Raw genomic sequence first — 18,956 nt, 5'->3', positions numbered from 1 at the left:
GTAAACCATATTAAATATTTCCAGACCACAACAAACATAGATTCCAGGGTCAGTTTTGCCATTCTCACTTTCCACGATTGCCGCAGCACACATATCTTAATTTTATTTCTCTAAATGTGCCCTCTTTCCAGGGACAGCCTTAGGCTGATTGGGCCCAATCAGGCCCCGCGCTTGACAGAAAAATTAAAATTAAACGAAAAAAGGGGGAAAAAAAGGGAAGGAACAAGTTTTTTTTTTTTTTTTTTTTTAAGTTAAAGGACTCCTGTGAGACCCAAAACAATGACATTTTTTACATAGGTTTAGAAAATATGATTAGCATTTTTATTAATGAGTACAAAGGATCAGTGGCAGATTACCCTTTAAGGCAATGAGGCACGTGTATGAAAGGGGTCCCAGGCTTTGGTGGGCCCCAAGCCAAGACATTTTCCTATAGTGTTCTAAAATAGATTGTTTTCAGTAAACATGTTAAAAATCTTGATTAATTTAAGCGAAAATTTAAGCAAAAAATTCAAAAGTACAAAATTTCATTTATTTGCCACCTAATTTTTATTTATTTTTTATTCTTTTTTTTTTTTTTATTATTATTTTTTGGGGGCCCCAAATATAATTTGCCTAGGGGCCCCAACTATCCTTAATCCGCCACTGCAAAGGATGCAGACAAAAAGAATGTTTTTATTATTATTATTTATTATTTTTTTTAAATTCATAATATGTGAAAAGCAAAGTCTGTATAATTTATAAAGGTGTGGAAATTTTGGCCATTGTCTAGGTCAGGAGTGGCCAACTTAATTTGTGATGCGCTCTACTTTTTTTCCTTCAAAATGTGCCGTGATCTACCATCTCAAAAATTTCATTGCACAAGGTGCACAAATCGAGGGATGACTGTATGTTTAAAATTTGTTGTGATGGACAGAAATTAAATCCGCGATCGACTCTTTGGCCAACCCTGATCTAGGTAATTATCTCAATGTCAGTTTTTACACATTCCTTGAAATATCAAAAGTAATTGATTTTCACAGATGTGTACCCCACTTTAGGTATGGGCCAGACATAAGGTGGGGTATACATGTAGGAAAATTAATTACTTTCGTCTGGCTCCCATTGTATGGCCGAGCACTCCTCTCGCCCCGCCGAACGCAGTACGCATCGCTATAAAGTTTGTATTTTAATGTTGGTGTGTTTTTATTTGAATAATTGTGCTCCTTATGTAAGTAAAATTTATATTATTGTTCATTTTATTTATTGAGTTGGAGCTGGAACGCGACACAAACCCAGTGGTATAATTATGCCAATGCAGCTGCATTGGCGCTGAGCTTGAAAGGGGCCCCGCGAAATTTGAAAGACAGATTCATTTCTCAAGACAATTCACAATTTTCATTCATAAACGAGCAAGTTTTTTAAATTAAATATAACACATTCTTATCAACCCAGCAACTGGCCACCACCCGAGTATTGTTTAGACTGATTCCAAGCTTCTAGAAATATTAGTAAATAAAAGATAGTCGTGAAATATTCAGCAACACCAGTGTCAAATATAAGTATACATTACAGTCTGATTTTATTTTATATTTTTTGTGCATATGCTTACTCGGATTGTTATCATAGTCGTAGTAGTAGTGGTGGTGGCATGTGATGCAAGAAAGAAAGTGTATGAGCTTATGCAGCATCAGCCAAAAAAAAAAAAAAAAAAAATCACACCATTCCCTCCAAATGCCTGTCCAGTTCCTCCTTAAATTTATTTAATCTATCAACTTCCACAACGACAGATGGAAGTTTGTTCCAGCAATTAACCACCCACTAGCTAAAGGCAAATTTCCGCACATCTATTCTACATCTGTATTTTCCTAATTTGAATTTATGTCCCCTTAGGCTCGTAATCTGAACAAGTGGAAGGATCCCATCAGAATTCAGCGTGCTCAACCCATTTAAGGTCGTAGAGTATGGTAAAAATACTGTATGGTAAAAGTTTGTTGGGTAGGGTAAAAATATGTTTTATTTTACAATACACAAATTTGTCGCATAACAGTCTGGCTATGGACAGTGTTGTCGTTTTTAACGCGTATTGCGCTAAATTTGGCTTTCTTTTTTTTTTTCTGAAACGAAAAACTGCAAGGACTAGGAATGAGTTACAGTGGAATCTCGTTAATACAAAGTTTAAGGGACCTAAATCTTCACGTTTCGTAATAACGAGGTCCCCCAAAAGTGTCAAAATTTTACCGTTATTTTTTATTATTATTATTATTACTTTTTGGCACATACTGTATATCTAAGAATAATAATAAATAATAATAATATCAAAATAAATTAATAAAATAAAACAAAATAAAAACAAAAGCCTTGTCTAACAATACAGTAATAGGAATAACATTTTTTAAAGATTTTATTTTATTTGTATGATAAACTAAGAGAAAAGCAATATTAACGGAAATGAAAATATTGTACAGTATATATTTTAGTATCACAGTAAACAGTATCACAATAAAAATAATTACAATAATTATAGAAGGAGACATACAAACCATTAACTTTTTAATAAATTAATTTACTTTAAAGAAAGAATCCAATGTTGTTTGCACAATTTTTGTCCTATATGCATTTTTAATACAGCACAGACGTTGTCAAATGTAATAGTTGTTTCTTTATCAACGCAGGCCAAGACATTCTCTATTATGTTCAATGCATTTTGGGCTTCTTTTTTAGATGGCAGTGTGCGCGCTTCTTCACTTTCGCTACCCCTGGTAACAAAAACAGCATTGTTTTGTTTGGTACCCAGCAGCTCTTCTGGTGTTGGCGTTGCAGTGGTAGCAACTTCATCATCCACCTTCACAAACTCTTCAAATTCGACAACAAAATTCCTATGCTCCTTCAGATTCCTCCATTCCTCACTGTTGCTATCACATTTGTCTGCTGGACCATGTTTTTCGATGATGTTCTCTCCAAAGCCACTCTTTCTGAAGCAGTTGATTATAACACTTGATGTAATACTTTCCCGAGCAATAACAAGATTACGGATAGCATCCAAGACATTTCAATTTGGCTGCAAATTGTTCCCTCCTATGTTGCGGATCAAGTACCTTATCAGGCAGGCTCTATATGCTCTCTCTTGAGGTTATAAATAATGCCTTGATCCAGTGGCTGCATTAAACTGGTGGTATTGGGGGGGGGGGGTAAAAACAACAGTCGTATATTTGTCAACTTAAGTGACAGAATGTGCTGTACAACGGTCTAGAATCATCAAAATGTTCCTTTTTTCTGAAGCCATTCTTCTGTCTAATTTTGATAACCAAGACTGAAAAATTTTGACCATAAGCCAAGCACTTCTATTGGCCTCATTATCAAGGGAAGTTGGTCTGCTTTAAAACATCTTGGCTTGGAAAACTTACCAATCGCAAGTGGGCGTAGTTTTGTTCTGCCATCTGAATTGCAGCATAACAGAACAATGAGTCTTTGTCCTTAATTTTCCACTAAGACAAGACTCTCCTCGAACAGCAAATGTTTTGTTTGGCAGCAAATTATAAATAAACCTGTCTCGTCGAGATTAAAAATATCCTTTTCCTCAGTTTTCAAGGTTGGACCGTACAGAACACAACCAGTCTGTATCCTTTTCTTTGTCGACTAATCCAGACTCACCGCAAACATTTCGCGAAACCAAGTTATTCCTGTTTTTAAATCTTTAGAGCCAGCTACTGCTGCATTTGAAGTCACTTATCCCATGTTACTGAGCTAGATAATTTGTCATTTCTTGCAAAATCGGACCTGATATTGGCAAATTAAATGCAGGCATTTTGTTGGTACCACTCGAAAAGTTTTGTTTCGAGCTCCTCGTGTTTTGCACCACGAATTTGTTTCCTGTTTTTCATCGCTGCTCCAGTGTCACGCACTTCAAGTCTTTTTCGGTTTTTCAGTATTGTAGATAAAGGGATGTTGTATTCCTTTGCAATGTCCGTTTTGCCTCTTGTATAATTTTTAGTTTAATTTCCAGACCTAATTCTGTCCGTCTAAGTTTTGTCGCCATAACACTGCTAGATAAGATTTAATATAAACAAATTTTAAATTAATTTAAAGACAATTTCCAAAAAAGACATCAGCTCAGATAAAATGGCACAAAAAGTAGATTGCTGTATACCAGGGGTGGCCAACGAGTCGATCGTGGATTTAATTTTAAATATACAATCATTCCTCGATTTGTGTACCTTGTGCAACGAAATTTTTGAAATGGTAGATCGCGGCTCATTTTGAAGGAAAAAAGTAGATCGCATCACATTGTTGGCCACCCCTGCTGTATACGATAGCAAAAGACACTTTGAACTGGGGTAACAATTGCAACTGACCTTATTACCGTGTAGAGCGAGAGAGTGCATGTAAACAACTTAGAAAAACTTTTTATCCTTTTGTTAATTTAACAACTCATTCTGCAGAAAGATATTTTTCAGAGTGCACTTGATGTTGTAGCTACCATAAACTGCTTTTGTTTACACAAAACTAATTTCTAAAAATCAGTGCCATCCTTCGGGAAGTAAGGAGCCAGGTGGCCAGGGGAAATAATCGGATTGCTCAGCCAAGATTTGTATTAAACATACAAAATGAAAATATTTATTTCTCATGGGGTGAAAGAGAACTTTGTAATACATATTAACCGAATTTTATAATAAACGAATAGATTTACATAGAAAAGCCTATCCTTTCGCAGGGGAATGGCATGTGCTTCATATAAACGAGTACTTTGTATAAACCGAGTTTATATTAACGAGATTTTACTGTACTTCTTTAAAAGTTGTTTGGACAGGACACACTAAACTGCTTTAGTGCTGCAAAGACATTCCAGAATGTCTTGACAGAAAAGACACATTCTGGCCAAAAAAAAAAAAAATATATATATTATCGACCGTTATGTTAATGACAAAGAAGGCAATGCAGTCACTCAAATGAAAGTGGAATCAGTGGCGTAGCTACCATGTAGGCAAGCAAGGAAATTTCCTCCGGGTTCTTTAGGGGGGGGGGGGGCGTCTTTGACTGTCTCCTCTTTTTGCAATTTTCATTAATTAAGTAGGGGCCTGAACATGTTCTTTGCCTCCGAGCCAGAAAAAGGGTAGCTATGCTACTGAGTGGAATCACATATCAGTGTAATACAGCACTTGCCAAACTGTGCGCAGCGACACCTCGAGGCACCGCAGGATATTTTGAATTTTCGAGGGAAACACAGCGATACGCGACATCTGTCGGACACCGCGCGAACTACTAACTCGAGGTAGTTCCCACTTTCAACTTTAAATCGCGCTGCATTCCTTTCGAAGACGTGACGTTCTCGAACGTTTGAGATGTTTTTATTTGTACTTTTGGCTATGCCAGTAACTTCTCGTACTTCCTCATTTCCTAGATTTTGTATATAAATACCTGTCGACTCTCTGGGTCCTTCAGTAATCGATATAACTGAAAGGTGTTTTGATCAAGTGTCTGCGAAGTCTAGCGAAATTCAGTGAATTATTTTGTTCATTTTTAGTCCTTGTGCAAAAAATGGAAAGGTTTTTGAACATTAATAAGAATTGTGGGGGTGAAGAAAAGGATGACGAACCACAGATCAGTGGCAAAGTTGTGAAGAAACGGAAATATGACGATACCTATCTAGGTTTTGGTTTTATTTCAGTAGATGTCAATCATGAAGAGCGTCTGCAATGTGTATTATGTCTGAAAGTTTTGGCTCCAGAGGGCATGCTTTCCAAGTAAACTAAAACGCCGCGTAGAGACTAATCATCCTAACATGGCTAGTAAGTAAATCCCGTGATTATTTTACCAGAAAGTTGAAAGAACAAAATGATACATTTTTTAAACAAGCATCAATACCAACCAATGTTTTGATAGCATCCTACAAGGGGGCATATAGAGTCGCAAAGTATAAAAAAAGCCTCACACCATTGCAGAGGAACTGATTTTACCGGCTACAGTGGATATGGTCTACATTATGGTTGGTGAATCTGCGGAGACTGCTTTCAAAGGTACCTTTATCCAACGATACTACCAGTTGTAGAATCCAACTCATGACCGAAAACCTCAATGATCAGCTAATTTAAAAAAATGAAAGGGAAGAAATTCGGATTGCAGCTAGATGAGGCAACGGACAGTAACAACGATGCTCATTTTATTTGCTACCCACAGTTCATAGATAGTGACAAAATTGTGGAAGACCTCTTTTGTAAAGGTGTCACTGCAGGTATAAAGGCACAAGACTTGTTTGAGGTCGTTGACACTTTTATGTTTGAAAACAATTTAGACCGGACTAAGTGCGTTTGCATCTGTTCCGATGGTGGCCACTCTGTCTGGCTGTTATGGAGGACTGCAGGCACTCACACGAAGCAAAGCTGTTAATGCACTGTGGACCCACTGCATAATCCACAGAGAAGCCCTTGCGTCAAAGCAACTGAGTCCGTCCTCCACTGAACCTAGTCATGAGAAGTGTAGTGAACTTTAATAAAAACTCGACAACAGGAGTTAAAGTTTCTTAAAAACTTGTGTGAGGATATGGGATCTGAGCACGCATCTTTGTTATACTACTACTGTAGCTCGCGATAGTTCTCCCGTGGCAATGTACAGGAACTCCCCAACTTATGTATGGGTTGCGTTCCACGGAACGCTACGTAAGTCGGAATTTCCCCCATGCTTGTGCAGCACTTGCAGTTGTGCTCGCTGAATTGATTGAATCAAAAAACAAATATTCGATGAACATGTAAATAGAATTAGTCAATTCCGGTTAATTGGGACACATCGGGACTAATGCGTTTTGGCCCGATTAAGCGGCTGCCCCAATTATCCGAAGTTTCACGTAAAAAAATACAATGGTTGTTTATTTGGTTTTTAGGAGCATTAGCAACTAAGGCCATATTGCTCCGGGAATATGCGGTGGTCATTCCCTGACCTTTCCGCATCCTCCGTATTTGGTGATCACGGGCTCGAACCCCGGTCTAATCAAGAAGCGTGTGCTACGCACTGCTGCTCCTGCCCACCTGGCTACGGAGGCGTCAAAAATACAATGGACCCCCGCTTTACAATTGGTTCACTATACAATAAAATCATGTTACGACGAACTCACCTAAGTAAAGTACCGTTCACTATACGATGTGTAGTAAGCGCTGTTCATTGTGATCACCTTTGTGAATTGAATTTTAGTTCTATTAAACAGCGATTCTAATTAGCGAAAATAGGAGGAATCCACAGGCTATAAAAGTAAAGATATATTAAGCACAAATTTCCCCTTTATTACTTTACCAATTAAATGATATGTGAAAATCGGAATTAATAGATACTGTAATATGTACATACTAACTAGTTGACATTTCTGTTGACTGACAGTTGTGGGTGGGAGTTAAAATTAAAAACAGTAAAAAGATAAGCAATCAATAACAAAGAACACGGCACACACAAATTGCAAGTAACACGATAAGCGCAAGTGAGAACGGAATAACAAATTACGAATCTTTAAAAATAGGAATGAAGAGAAGATTATGAAAATTAATTTTTTTTATATGATTGAAGATTTCATGTAAGTGTAAACACATTTTACCATAATAACCCACAGAATTCCAGCTGTCGGTATTATCGCAAATTCATTAGGATCGAGTGTACTATCCGTTTATGATAGATTGCGCTAACAAAAAAGCCCAATAAACAGGTGACTGCTAATTGTTTTTATTGTTTTATGGTTGTGGCCTCCATAAATCGGACCGAACCACCTGGTACTGTCGGAGACAATCGTAGGGTGATCTCCAGTGCTGCAGTCTCCTGCCCCGATTAAACAGCATGTTGTCCCAATTAAGCGAAGTAAACCTGGCTATTTTCTCGATTGGGTTTTTTTTTTTTTTTTAAGATTTGCCCCAAATAAACGGCTGCCCCGATTAACCGGTGGCCCAAATAACCAGAATCCACTGTATTTATTGTATTTATTCAATTTTTTTATTTCATGTGCAGGAAAAATTACAAAAGCATGCAATTTAAAAAGATTTCAAAATTATAAAATTACAAAAAAAAAAAAAAAATAGAGAAGAGACAGGCATAACGTCAGTAAGTTTTACCTCTCGAGCATCGTTGCCAGAATTAACATCTTCAGCTGATAAGTACGCAGCTGCAGAGGTTGAGGGACGTGGAGATTTAGAAGAAGTCGGCCATTCCATTGCTTACGAAAGAACATATTAATGGATGACTGGATGGTGGCTTTTTTTTCTTTTCATCATAGATTTCTTTGTAGCAAGCAGACATATCATTCACCCCTCTGCTAACTTTTAAGAATCGTTCGCTGTCAGGATCCATCTTCTCAAACCTCGCTGTTGTTGATGCAATTTCACGAAATGCCATTGCCATCTCTCTGGTGATGAAGCATCTCAGCTCATTTGGTTCATCTTTGAGCTTCATTAGCATTTTCTTCTTTCACTATCTGAAAATTATCTAATGAAGAACTTATTGCCTGCAGACAGGCAATAAGTTCTTCATTAGATAATTTCTTCTGTTCTTCCTCTATTAACTCCTCCACTTCTTTGGCATCAACCTCCAAATGAAGTAGCTCTGCAACCTTTACAATATTATCTGTAACCTCTTCATATGATTCGTCTTTTTCAAATCCTTCAAAGCCTTTTATGTGCCGTGGGCGTAATTTCTTCCAAGCGCTATTTAACAACTTTTAGTAATTTCCGCCCAGGCCTTATTAATGTTTAAGATGGTGTGGTAAATGTAAAATTTCCAAGTCTCTTAACGTAAAATTTTTCTCATCGTCTACTGCAGACAATATCCGAGCAAATGTTATCCGTGAATAGTATGCTTATAGTATTCAAAATTCGTGAATAGTATTCGAAATAACACCCTGATCCATAGGTTGGATGAGTGGAAGTCGTGTTAGGTGGTAGAAATATGAGTATCAGGTTCGAATTGAAATCATCTAGATGCGTATGATGTCCAGGATCATACTGGAAGGAACATCGTCTTTACAATATTTTCAACCTCGGGAATGAAGCAGCATTTAAACCAATCCTCAGATACAGATATTGTTATCCATGCTCTCTAGTTTGATCGGAAATGCACGGGTAGGGTGGCTTTATTGATGCCATTAAATCCACTGGGATTTCCAGAATGGTACACAAGCAGTGGTTTTAACCTGTAATTTCCCGCTGCATGAGCACCAAGAAAGAGCATGGCCCTATCTTTTGATGCCTTGAAACCTGGCATTGTGTTTTCTTCTTCGGTAATGTATGTTCGATCCGGAATTTTTTTCCAATACAGAATAGTCTCATCAACGTTAAAAATTTGCTGCGTTGAATAGCCACATTCATCAATTTTTTCCAGCACATCACAAAATTTCTCTGCAGCTGCAGAATCGGCACCAACGACTTCACCGCATACTTTAACGTTGTGGAAACCAGCGCCATGCTTAAACTAATTAAACCATCTGTTGCATGCCACAAACTTGGGTTAAGGTTCGCCATACTTATCCTTAATATCTTTATAAATACGTGTTGCTTGAATGGTCTTAAACTCGGAGGAACTCACTTCTGAATCTGATTAATCATCCATGTTATTAACAGCTGTTCCATCTTCGATATAGCACCTGAACACTGTTTTGTGATCACTGTTGGTCTTAAATGCATTGATCCTTTAACATAATCTTTTATACGCGCACACTGCCCCTTCAAAAAGTATTCACTGTTGAAGCAGCGAGTCCTAATTCCCTTGCAATAGATGACAAACTTTGTCCTGCTTCGTGCTTCTTGATCATTTTCATCTTCATTTCTAAATCAACTGTTTTGTTTCCTGGCATTACCACCAATTGCACTTTTCATTGGTCGTTTCCCCTTCATCACTGTAGTACGTAAATAGGAACGAAGAGAAGTTTCTGAAAATTTGTTTTTTTATATGATTGAAGATTTCAGTGAACATTTCACCATAATAGCGTAAAACCCCACAAAACTGCAGTAATCAGGATTATCGTAAATGCAATAAGATCGAGTTTACTACCCGTTTATAATTGATTGCACTAACAGAAACCCCTCGACGTGGGCACCTGTACGTGGTGAGGGGACCTCCCAGTGACGCTGCTGGACTTCCAGACTAGCATCACTGGGATCCAACGCCCACAGCCTAGGTTCCGGGCTTACATCAATGGAATCCGGCGTGTTTGCCGTGCGCTGCGACCCGTGGAAATTCGGAAAGGGGGATCCTGGTGGTTGAGGGGCCCAGCTTCAATACACCACTTTGGCCCCTGCTTCGACAAGACGGGTGGTCCTGGAAGGCCCGGCTAGGATCAATCGGCTAGTAGGTTCGCCTGCGAGGGTCAACCGTGTCAATGCCACGCCCCTACCCTCATGGTCCGAGGGACAGGATTCAGGCTGGCGGCGGTGCGGGTATAGTGTCTGGGTAGCCCTGGCGTCCCACTCCCGAGCGCATTTATTGCATGCCGGGTAGTGGGCGTCCCTTTGGGCTCCGTGGTGGGTGGGGAGCCCGGGCACTGAACAACTAAATAACCTTCATGAATCCTGAGAAACTTACTTCTTCAGGGGCCCCAACCCGGTCCCTATCTGAAAATATAGACGGAGAGGCAGATATTATTGCAACAAAGAGGCAGCGAACTGAAACATCATCAGGGCCTGTCCCAAGATTCCTAATTATTCATTCCACCAGTGAAAAACCGATTGGTAAAATGTCGCCCTTTTTTATTCAAAAAGGGTTAGATGGGTTAGTAGGTTCTCCCAAATCAGTTAAGAGGCTCCGTTCTGGAGACCTCTTAATTGAAACGAAAAATGACAGGCAATCCGAACATCTACTCCGAGTAACATCAATCGGAGGAATCCCTGTAACAGTGACACCACACAGAACACTCAATTCATCGAGAGGTGTCATTTCGGAGTGGGACCTTCTCGACGTGACCGAGGAGGAAATCTGCTCCGAATTAAAACCACAGGGAGTCATTGCTGTCAAGAGAATCACTGCGCGAAGGGATGGGAAAATTGTTAAAACCAGGAGCGTAATCCTGACTTTTAACACTCCTAAACCTCCTGACGAGATTAAAGCTGGATACATCAACTGTTCAGTGCGTCCATACGTTCCGAACCCTTTATGGTGCTTTAAGTGCCAGAAGTATGGACATTCTCAAATGGCCTGCCGTGGAGTCCTTGCATGCGCTCGATGCGGTGCAAAGGACCACGAAACAACAGCTTGTTTCGTGGTCAGCCGCAAAACCCACCTGTATTAACTGTGAGGGCGAACATCCGGCCTACTCACGAGCATGCCAGAGGTGGAAAGAAGAAAAAGAAATTCAACGGCTGAAGGCAGAGCTAAATATATCATACCAGGAGGCAAGGAAATCGGTCAAACCCCTGAATATCAACAGACCTACCTACGCCCAGAAGGTAGCAGGGAGATGTTCCGTCGGAACTCAGACGGACATGACCATTCCTCCAAAGGAGTCTTTCACTCCCATCGCGCGGTATCTCTTAAGTTCGCAAAAACCTACACAGAAGGACCAATCAGCTGCCACTCCTATATCGGTACCTCCTAATGCTCCACAAATTACAAAGGTAGTTATGAAAGAAAAGAATAAGAAAGGGGAAGTCCCCCCTAGTACCCAAGAAAAGATGGATGTCGAGCAGAAGGAGGTACCCGAAGAGTCAGTCTTGGAACTCTTTGCGGAGGAGGAAATGGACACGGGACAGCGTCCTTTCTTCCCCAAAAAAGATAAATCCAAGACTGACAAAAGTAAGCCCTCAGCACCTCGGAAGCCGCCTGACGGACCCACCAAGCCAAAATAATGGCTAAATTCCTACAATGGAATTGTCGTGGATTCCGGCGAAATATAGATGACATCAAGGCCCTCCTGCAAAAGCACGAGCCAGTTTGCTTTTGCTTGCAGGAGACATATCTAAAGGCAAATGATGATCTCACCATGCACAACATCACAGTTTTTCGAAAGGATAGAATTGCGGACGGCTCTGTACATGGGGGAGTGGCTATCCTTGTGGGTAACCATACCCCAGTGCAGCCCTTGCTAATTACAACCAGCATAGAGGCTGTTGCAATTCGCCTTTCAGTGGGATCCTTATTAACTGTATGCTCTATTTATTTGCCACCTGGGACTGACATCTCCCAGGTAGACCTTGATGATCTTCTAACGCAGTTGCCTCCCCCTTTATTACTTCTTGGGGATATGAATGGACATAACACCCTGTGGGGTAGTGCTAGCATCAACGGAAGGGGACGAGTCATAGAGCGTGTGCTCAATGACAATGACCTTTCCCTTCTAAATACTGGAACAAACACCTTTTTCCACATGCCTACCCGTACCTTTTCTGCCATTGATCTCTCTATCTGCTCCCCTTCTCTGCTCCCTTCACTCACTTGGGAAGTGGAGGAGAATCCATACGGAAGTGATCACTTCCCTGTGATAACCTTGTTACACAGTGGGAGACCATGTCTTCCCTTCAGGTTACCACGGTGGAAGTTTGATCAGGCTGACTGGACTGCCTTCCAACATCAGGCAAATTTTAATCTTAGTACAGTCAGTCAAGAGCCTATCAATGATGCAGTTAAGTACATCACAGAAAATATTGTCCAAGCAGCTGCGAATACTGTTCCAAAAACATCTGCCCGGTTTCCACCATTTCCCAAACCTGGTGGAATTCACAATGCACAGCAGCAAAAAAGGCTCAAAACAAAGCATGGGGGATATTCCGCCGATATCCTACCACGACCAACCTTATAGCCTTTAAACGTGCACGAGCCAAAGCACGCTACATCCGTCGTCAGAGTTAAAAGGAATCGTGGATCCGTTTTACATCATCTATTAACCAGTCTACCAACTCTAAGGTAGTCTGGGATAAAATCCGGAAAATGAAGGGAAAATACACAGCGCACCCCTCATCGGTCCTTGAATATAATGGATGTACTATTGCAGACTTTACTGCAATAGCGAATGCTCTTGGGGAAACTTTTTCTAAAATCTCCGCAACATCATCTTACTCCCCAGAGTTTCTGGTCCTAAAGCGCAACGCTGAACAGCAGGCCCTTAAATTCACATCGAAGGGATCCCACCCATACAATGGGCCATTTAATATCCATGAGCTGAAAACAGCACTCGCCCGTACAAAGGCTACCGCTGTTGGACCAGATAACATCCATTATGAAATGATCAAACATCTTTCACCAGAATCCATGGACCGTCTGCTCCTCCTGTACAACAGAATCTTCCTCGAGGAGCACTTTCCGGAAACCTGGCGCAAGGCAACTATTCTTGCTTTTGCTAAGCCAGGAAAGGATCCTAAATATCCAAAAAACTATCGTCCTATTGCTCTGACCAGCTGTCTGTGCAAAATATTGGAGAGAATGGTCAATGCTCGGCTCCTATGGTATTTAGAGTCGAATGACCTTCTCTCCCACTTTCAGTGCGGCTTCCGAAGAAATAGGTCCACATTGGACCACTTAGTTAGACTGGAAACATCTATCCGAGATGCTTTCCTAAAAAGAGAACATTTGGTGTCGGTGTTCTTTGACATGGAAAAAGCGTACGACACAACTTGGAGATTTGGTATTTTAAGAGACCTATACAATCTCGGTCTGAGAGGCCACCTTCCCATTTTTATTAAAAATTTTTTATCCTGCCGTTATTTCCAAGTTCGTGTAGGATCCTCCCTTTCGCGGCCTTTTTGCCAAGAGGAGGGGGTACCACAAGGATCTGTCTTAAGTGTTACGCTTTTTGCCATTAAAATAAATTCTATTTCAGAACAACTTCCTCCAACTGTAAACAGTGCACTCTATGTCGATGACTTCAGCATATTCTCTCAATCATGCAATATGAGGGTTATTGAGAGACAACTGCAACAAGCTATTGACCGTGTTAACATCTGGGCCACGGCCAGTGGTTTCAGGTTCTCACCGGAGAAGACCGTTTGCGTCCATTTTTGTCGCAAACGTAACCTCCACCCTGAGCCTGAATTACGACTTGGACAAAGCACCATCCCAGTCGTATCAGAGGCAAAATTCCTGGGACTCATTTTTGACAAAAAGTTGACATTTGTTCAACACATTCGTCAGCTACGTACGAAGTGTACGAGAGGGCTTAACATCCTCCGCTCTCTCTCTTCTACCTCTTGGGGTGCAGACCGATGCACTCTACTACGTCTGTACCGTGCACTTGTACGCTCAAAATTAGATTATGGGTCTCAGGTGTATGCATCTGCCAGAAATAGCGCCGTTCGTTGGCTTGACCCCATCCATCACCAAGCCATTCGAATCGCTACTGGTGCATTCCGAACATCACCTGTCCAAAGTCTGTATGTCGAAGCAAATGAACCATCGTTGTCGCTTCGACGAATGCAGTTGTCTCTACAATATGCCTTCAAGCTGAAGTCCCTGCCGGACCATCCCACGTGGACATCCGTTTTCGAGCCACGATGGGAAAATCTTTATAACACACGGCGGACCACCAATCGCCCATTCGGCATTCGTGTTCAAGAGCTACTCAATGAGCTTAACATCTCGGTAGACAAGGTCGCTCGATCACCAAAGGAGCCCCTTCCACCCTGGCATGCACAAACACCAGCATGTGACTTCTCGCTCAAACTTGCGACGAAGTCTAATACTCCAGCCTCTGTCTACCTTCTGCTCTATTCACAACACCGTGCAGAACATTCTGACTTCTTGCCAGTTTACACAGACGGCTCGAAGTCAGAATCGTATGTGGGATCTGCTGCTGTCTTTCCAAATAATACCGTATCAGAGCAGATACCCCTTGACTGCAGCATTTACACTGCAGAGCTGCATGCCATAGAGTTAGCTCTAGATCACATAAGAAAACACCGTTACCAACGGAGTATTATATATGCCGACTCAATGAGTGCACTACAGGCTTTATCAGCGATGTCACACACTAATCATCCAACCCTGTCCCGAATCCAGCAGATAATATACAGCCTCTTTGTAAGTGGATTCGATATCCGATTCTGCTGGATTCCCAGTCACATCGGGATTAGAGGAAATGATTTGGCTGACACTGCAGCCAAATCGGCAGCCCTGACGGATAATCTTGACCTGTTAGTCCCCTATACAGACTACAGGCAAGTGATCCGTAGTAACCTACAATCTCAGTGGCAAGATTCGTGGCATCGACTGATTACTACAAACAAACTATGTCGAATTAAGCCTATGATCCATCCATGGCGGTCCAGCTTACGCAGGGATCGCAAAGAGGAAGTTGTTCTTGCTCGGCTCCGCATAGGACACTGTCATCTAACACACGCCTTTTTGCTGAGGGCTGATGACCCTCCTATGTGCGAGCAGTGCGACACCATTTTATCCATCAAACATATTTTATGTGACTGTACCAATTTTAGAAATGCTCGTTATACCGCTTTTAACCATCTGACTGAGCCGTATACACTCAGTCAGATTTTATCCGACAATGACCATGTGTCTGCTATTTTTAGTTTCCTAAAAACAGTAAACCTTTTTACTCGTATTTAAAAAAAAAAAAAAAAAAATCTTATTATTCTAAGGTTTACTATTGTTACTCGTTTACAGATATTTGTCTTTTACAGTTTATAATTGTTTTTATACTCTGACTTAGTGACCTAATTCATTAGGTCACTGAATGTTTTACTAATTTTGCTGACAAAGTTTTGGCGCATTATAGCCTAAGTTGCTGATGCGCCAATAAAACTCAACTAACTAACTAACTAACTAACTAACAGAAACGCCCAATAAACCGAAAAGTGCAAATTGTTTTTGTTGTTTTTTGGTCGTGACCTCTAGGAACGTGCTTTCGACATATATCAGAGAGGCATTCAAAATTATTCTTATAACGGGATCACATGATAACGATGAAAGTGTAGCGCAATTTCTATTATAAATATGAGCTTTTAGAGAGATAAATAGCTTAGTAATACAGCGAAATTTTCAACTTCCGAGGACTTGGAACGAATTACAAAAAAAAAAAAAAAAAAAACACGTGTTACCGGGTTCACATTACGATATTTTCATACCTCCATTCAGGCGTAGCTAGGTTTTCGGCGGCCTTGGCAAAATTGTGGCTACGCACCTTTTTTCGATAATTGGCAAAATCATAATAAATAATAAGTACAGTTGGACCTCTGTCGGACTTCTTTATAGCGAATTTTTCTATTTAGAGATAAATGTTTTCTTTTTACCAAATTTTTTTAGAATTCTCTAAATAGAATTTTATTCTTTACCGACTTTTTTTTTATTTCTTCATTTTATGGAAATGAAAATTTTCATATAATGACTGCATTACAGGGTAGTCGCTCGGGACGTCATTCTTACAGGGGCTCCCGAAAAAAAAATTTTTTTATTAGGGTTTCCCGTAATTAATTACCTCTACCCATGTGTTTTTTTTTTTTTTTTTTTTTTGTCTGTAAATTGCATGTGTTCTCTGGTCGACTTGCCTGTTGTTGCTGGAAGAAAACGCCCAATTTATTGGGGGAGGGAAACTTTCTATCTATGCCTGAGACCGACTAACTCAGCCACAGAGTGAAAAAAGCCCATTAAAGTTCCTCGCCCCATCGACGGGATTCGAACTCTGTCCTTTTCCACCCGATGTGGAGAAAGGATGGTGGCGATACCATTGTGTTACCCGCTCAGACAAAGAATAGTATTAAAAATAAATAAATAAATAAAATAATAAAATAAAATAAATCTATAGCAACGAGTAACATATATTATTAAAAACTATACAACGTTTGACGATCGCCGACGTCATGGACCATTCATAATTTGTGAATGTCCATAATGTAAACTTATGAAAACTGGAATAATAAATTCACTTACATTTAATAATAAAATAACTTATTACAGAATCATTACAAAGTTGACATTTCATTGCGCAGAAAGCAAATCAGTGCATACTTCTCTATTCAGAGAGTTGCGCATTCATTGTTCACTACACACAAGAAAAAAAGTGCGGACAAGAAAAATAACTTTTTGAAATTCATATTATATCTTCCTCTGATCTGTAAATGATCCTTCAACAAATTTTCAACAAAAAATAATAATAAAAATAACTGACACCAGAGTAATAAAATTATAAATCGTTTTGTCAAATTGCAAATGAATGCAAAAAATAGTAAAATAAATAGATCTACAGCAATGAGTAACATATATTAGTATCAAAACTGGAAAACGTCATGGATCATTCATAATTTTTGAATGGCCCACACATTCACAAATTATGAATGCACATGTTGTGAACGAAATCTGGAAACTGATATTAACCTGAATAAATTTACTTACATCTTCTGCCTTTCTAACACAAGTTGGAAAAAAAAAATGGTGGTAATGAGCAAATTTTTGCATGTTCTGAGAAACTTATAAATGTAGAATCACTGCACTTGAAATGTAGGATCACATTTTGGTACATGACATTAATAAGAGCTGCAGAACTTTCTTTTTCTGCCAATAAAGCAAAATGAACATCTGTGGTTGGCTGAATTTTTTTGTTTCATTTCCCACTCTCTTTTCTCGAGTTATTCGTTCAGTTAATTTTGCAACAAATTTTCCCACCACAAACGAAAACAGAACAAATACACTACACATAAAACGGTTATAAAATGTATTATTCATGGCCAGCGACAAAATCCGGGCCTGTGGGCTGTATAGAAACAGAGCAATAGACAAGGGTAGAATGTTCTTGTGAAAATAGAAAGTAAACCTCAAAACCATAAATTTAACGAAACTTAAATGCTTTGTAGTGACCGAAGTAGACGCTTTACTCTGCTTGGTAATTGCTTATTCCCTCTCTAAACAACACGGGATAAACGCTAATTACTGGAAGGGTCCCTCCCAATACACTTGTCAGGTTCAGAACGTCATATGCGAGGATCAAAGGATGGGCGATTCAGACGTGTCTCTTGTTAGCATAGTAATACTGTAACTAGAATCTTCTACATCCATCTAGCCTCTTAATTTTTGTCTAATAATTTTTATCGAAATTCATTGAATTTTGTCATGCTTCAAAATCCGAGATGAATAATGATCGTTACACACACTTAATTAAAATATCCTTTTATGGAGTTTGAAGGGATAAAGTCCATTCTCAGTTTGTGTTCTTGATTATTTTCGCTAAGTAGAGTTTTACTTACCATGATGGATGTAAGGGCCTCCGAAGTGAGAAGCAATCGTTTTACCCATCCAAAAGAACGATATCTATAATACAAACAGTCAGTCATATAAAGAGAATATCTTATGTGATGTAATAAAATAAAACTATGCACAACTGAACTATGAAGTTAACGCAATAAATATTTATTTCAATAGTCACTACTCTAATTCCTCTCGATGGCGTATCACCCCCACCATGGCCCTGAGTTCACAAGATACCAAAGTTGAAATTACTGCTTGAGACAACCCCTCGTTGCTAGCACAGTTAGTATAATTACCATCCTACTCATATCGGTCAGAAAAGACCAGAGTTCAAATCCTGTCAATGGCAAGGAATTTTTATGGTCTTTTTTTACAATGTGGCCAAGTTAGTCGATCTCTGGCGAGAGTAGCATGGTTTTCCCTTCCTGGAAATTCGGGATTTTCGTCCAGCAAACAGAAAATTGACTACACAACACGCAATTTATAGACACATTACATTGGTGTGCAAAACTTAAGGACCTGCGTTATTTCTAAAGGTTACAACCACAAAATCTTTATTTAAGGTACTCTTTACTGATGGGAGTAGATTCAGTCTCAGCAGCAATTATGTACGTCAGCTAATCTGGGGAGAGGTTGGCACACGGTATCACCCCTCAAACATCACTGAAAGGGATCGATATGGCCGTCGAGGTGTTCTCGTTTGGGGAGGCGTTATCTTGGATGGACGTAAACAACTCCAGATACTGGAAGGCGGTACTGTAACCGATGCACGCTATTGTACTGTGAACATGTGTATATAAAAAGGGCGGCTCCTAGAACGTTTGTTCAACTCTGCC

The 18,956-nt window shown here is 39.8% G+C and overlaps 1 protein-coding gene across 1 annotated transcript in view; it reads right to left on the bottom strand.

Annotated features, from left to right (window-relative positions):
• The window catches only part of LOC150077579 (A disintegrin and metalloproteinase with thrombospondin motifs adt-1-like), a 150,197-nt gene extending 131,769 nt beyond the window's left edge, over window positions 1-18,428 (bottom strand). The window contains exons 1-2 of the mRNA XM_090385950.1: window positions 18,417-18,428; window positions 18,120-18,183 (exon numbers count right to left, since the gene is read on the bottom strand). Of these exons, the coding sequence (XP_090242076.1) occupies window positions 18,120-18,183; window positions 18,417-18,428 (76 nt within the window). The remainder of the gene's footprint in view (window positions 1-18,119; window positions 18,184-18,416) is intronic.
• Window positions 18,429-18,956: the final 528 nt, after the last annotated feature.

Source organism: Mastigoproctus giganteus, chromosome 12, assembly GCF_048544385.1.
Source record: "Mastigoproctus giganteus isolate SK-2022 chromosome 12, ASM4854438v1, whole genome shotgun sequence".
In the NCBI taxonomy this organism is placed as follows: Eukaryota; Metazoa; Arthropoda; class Arachnida; order Uropygi; family Thelyphonidae; genus Mastigoproctus; species Mastigoproctus giganteus.
The sequence above is the reverse complement of the archived record's forward strand: the minus strand, read 5'-3'. Positions and strand labels throughout refer to the sequence as shown.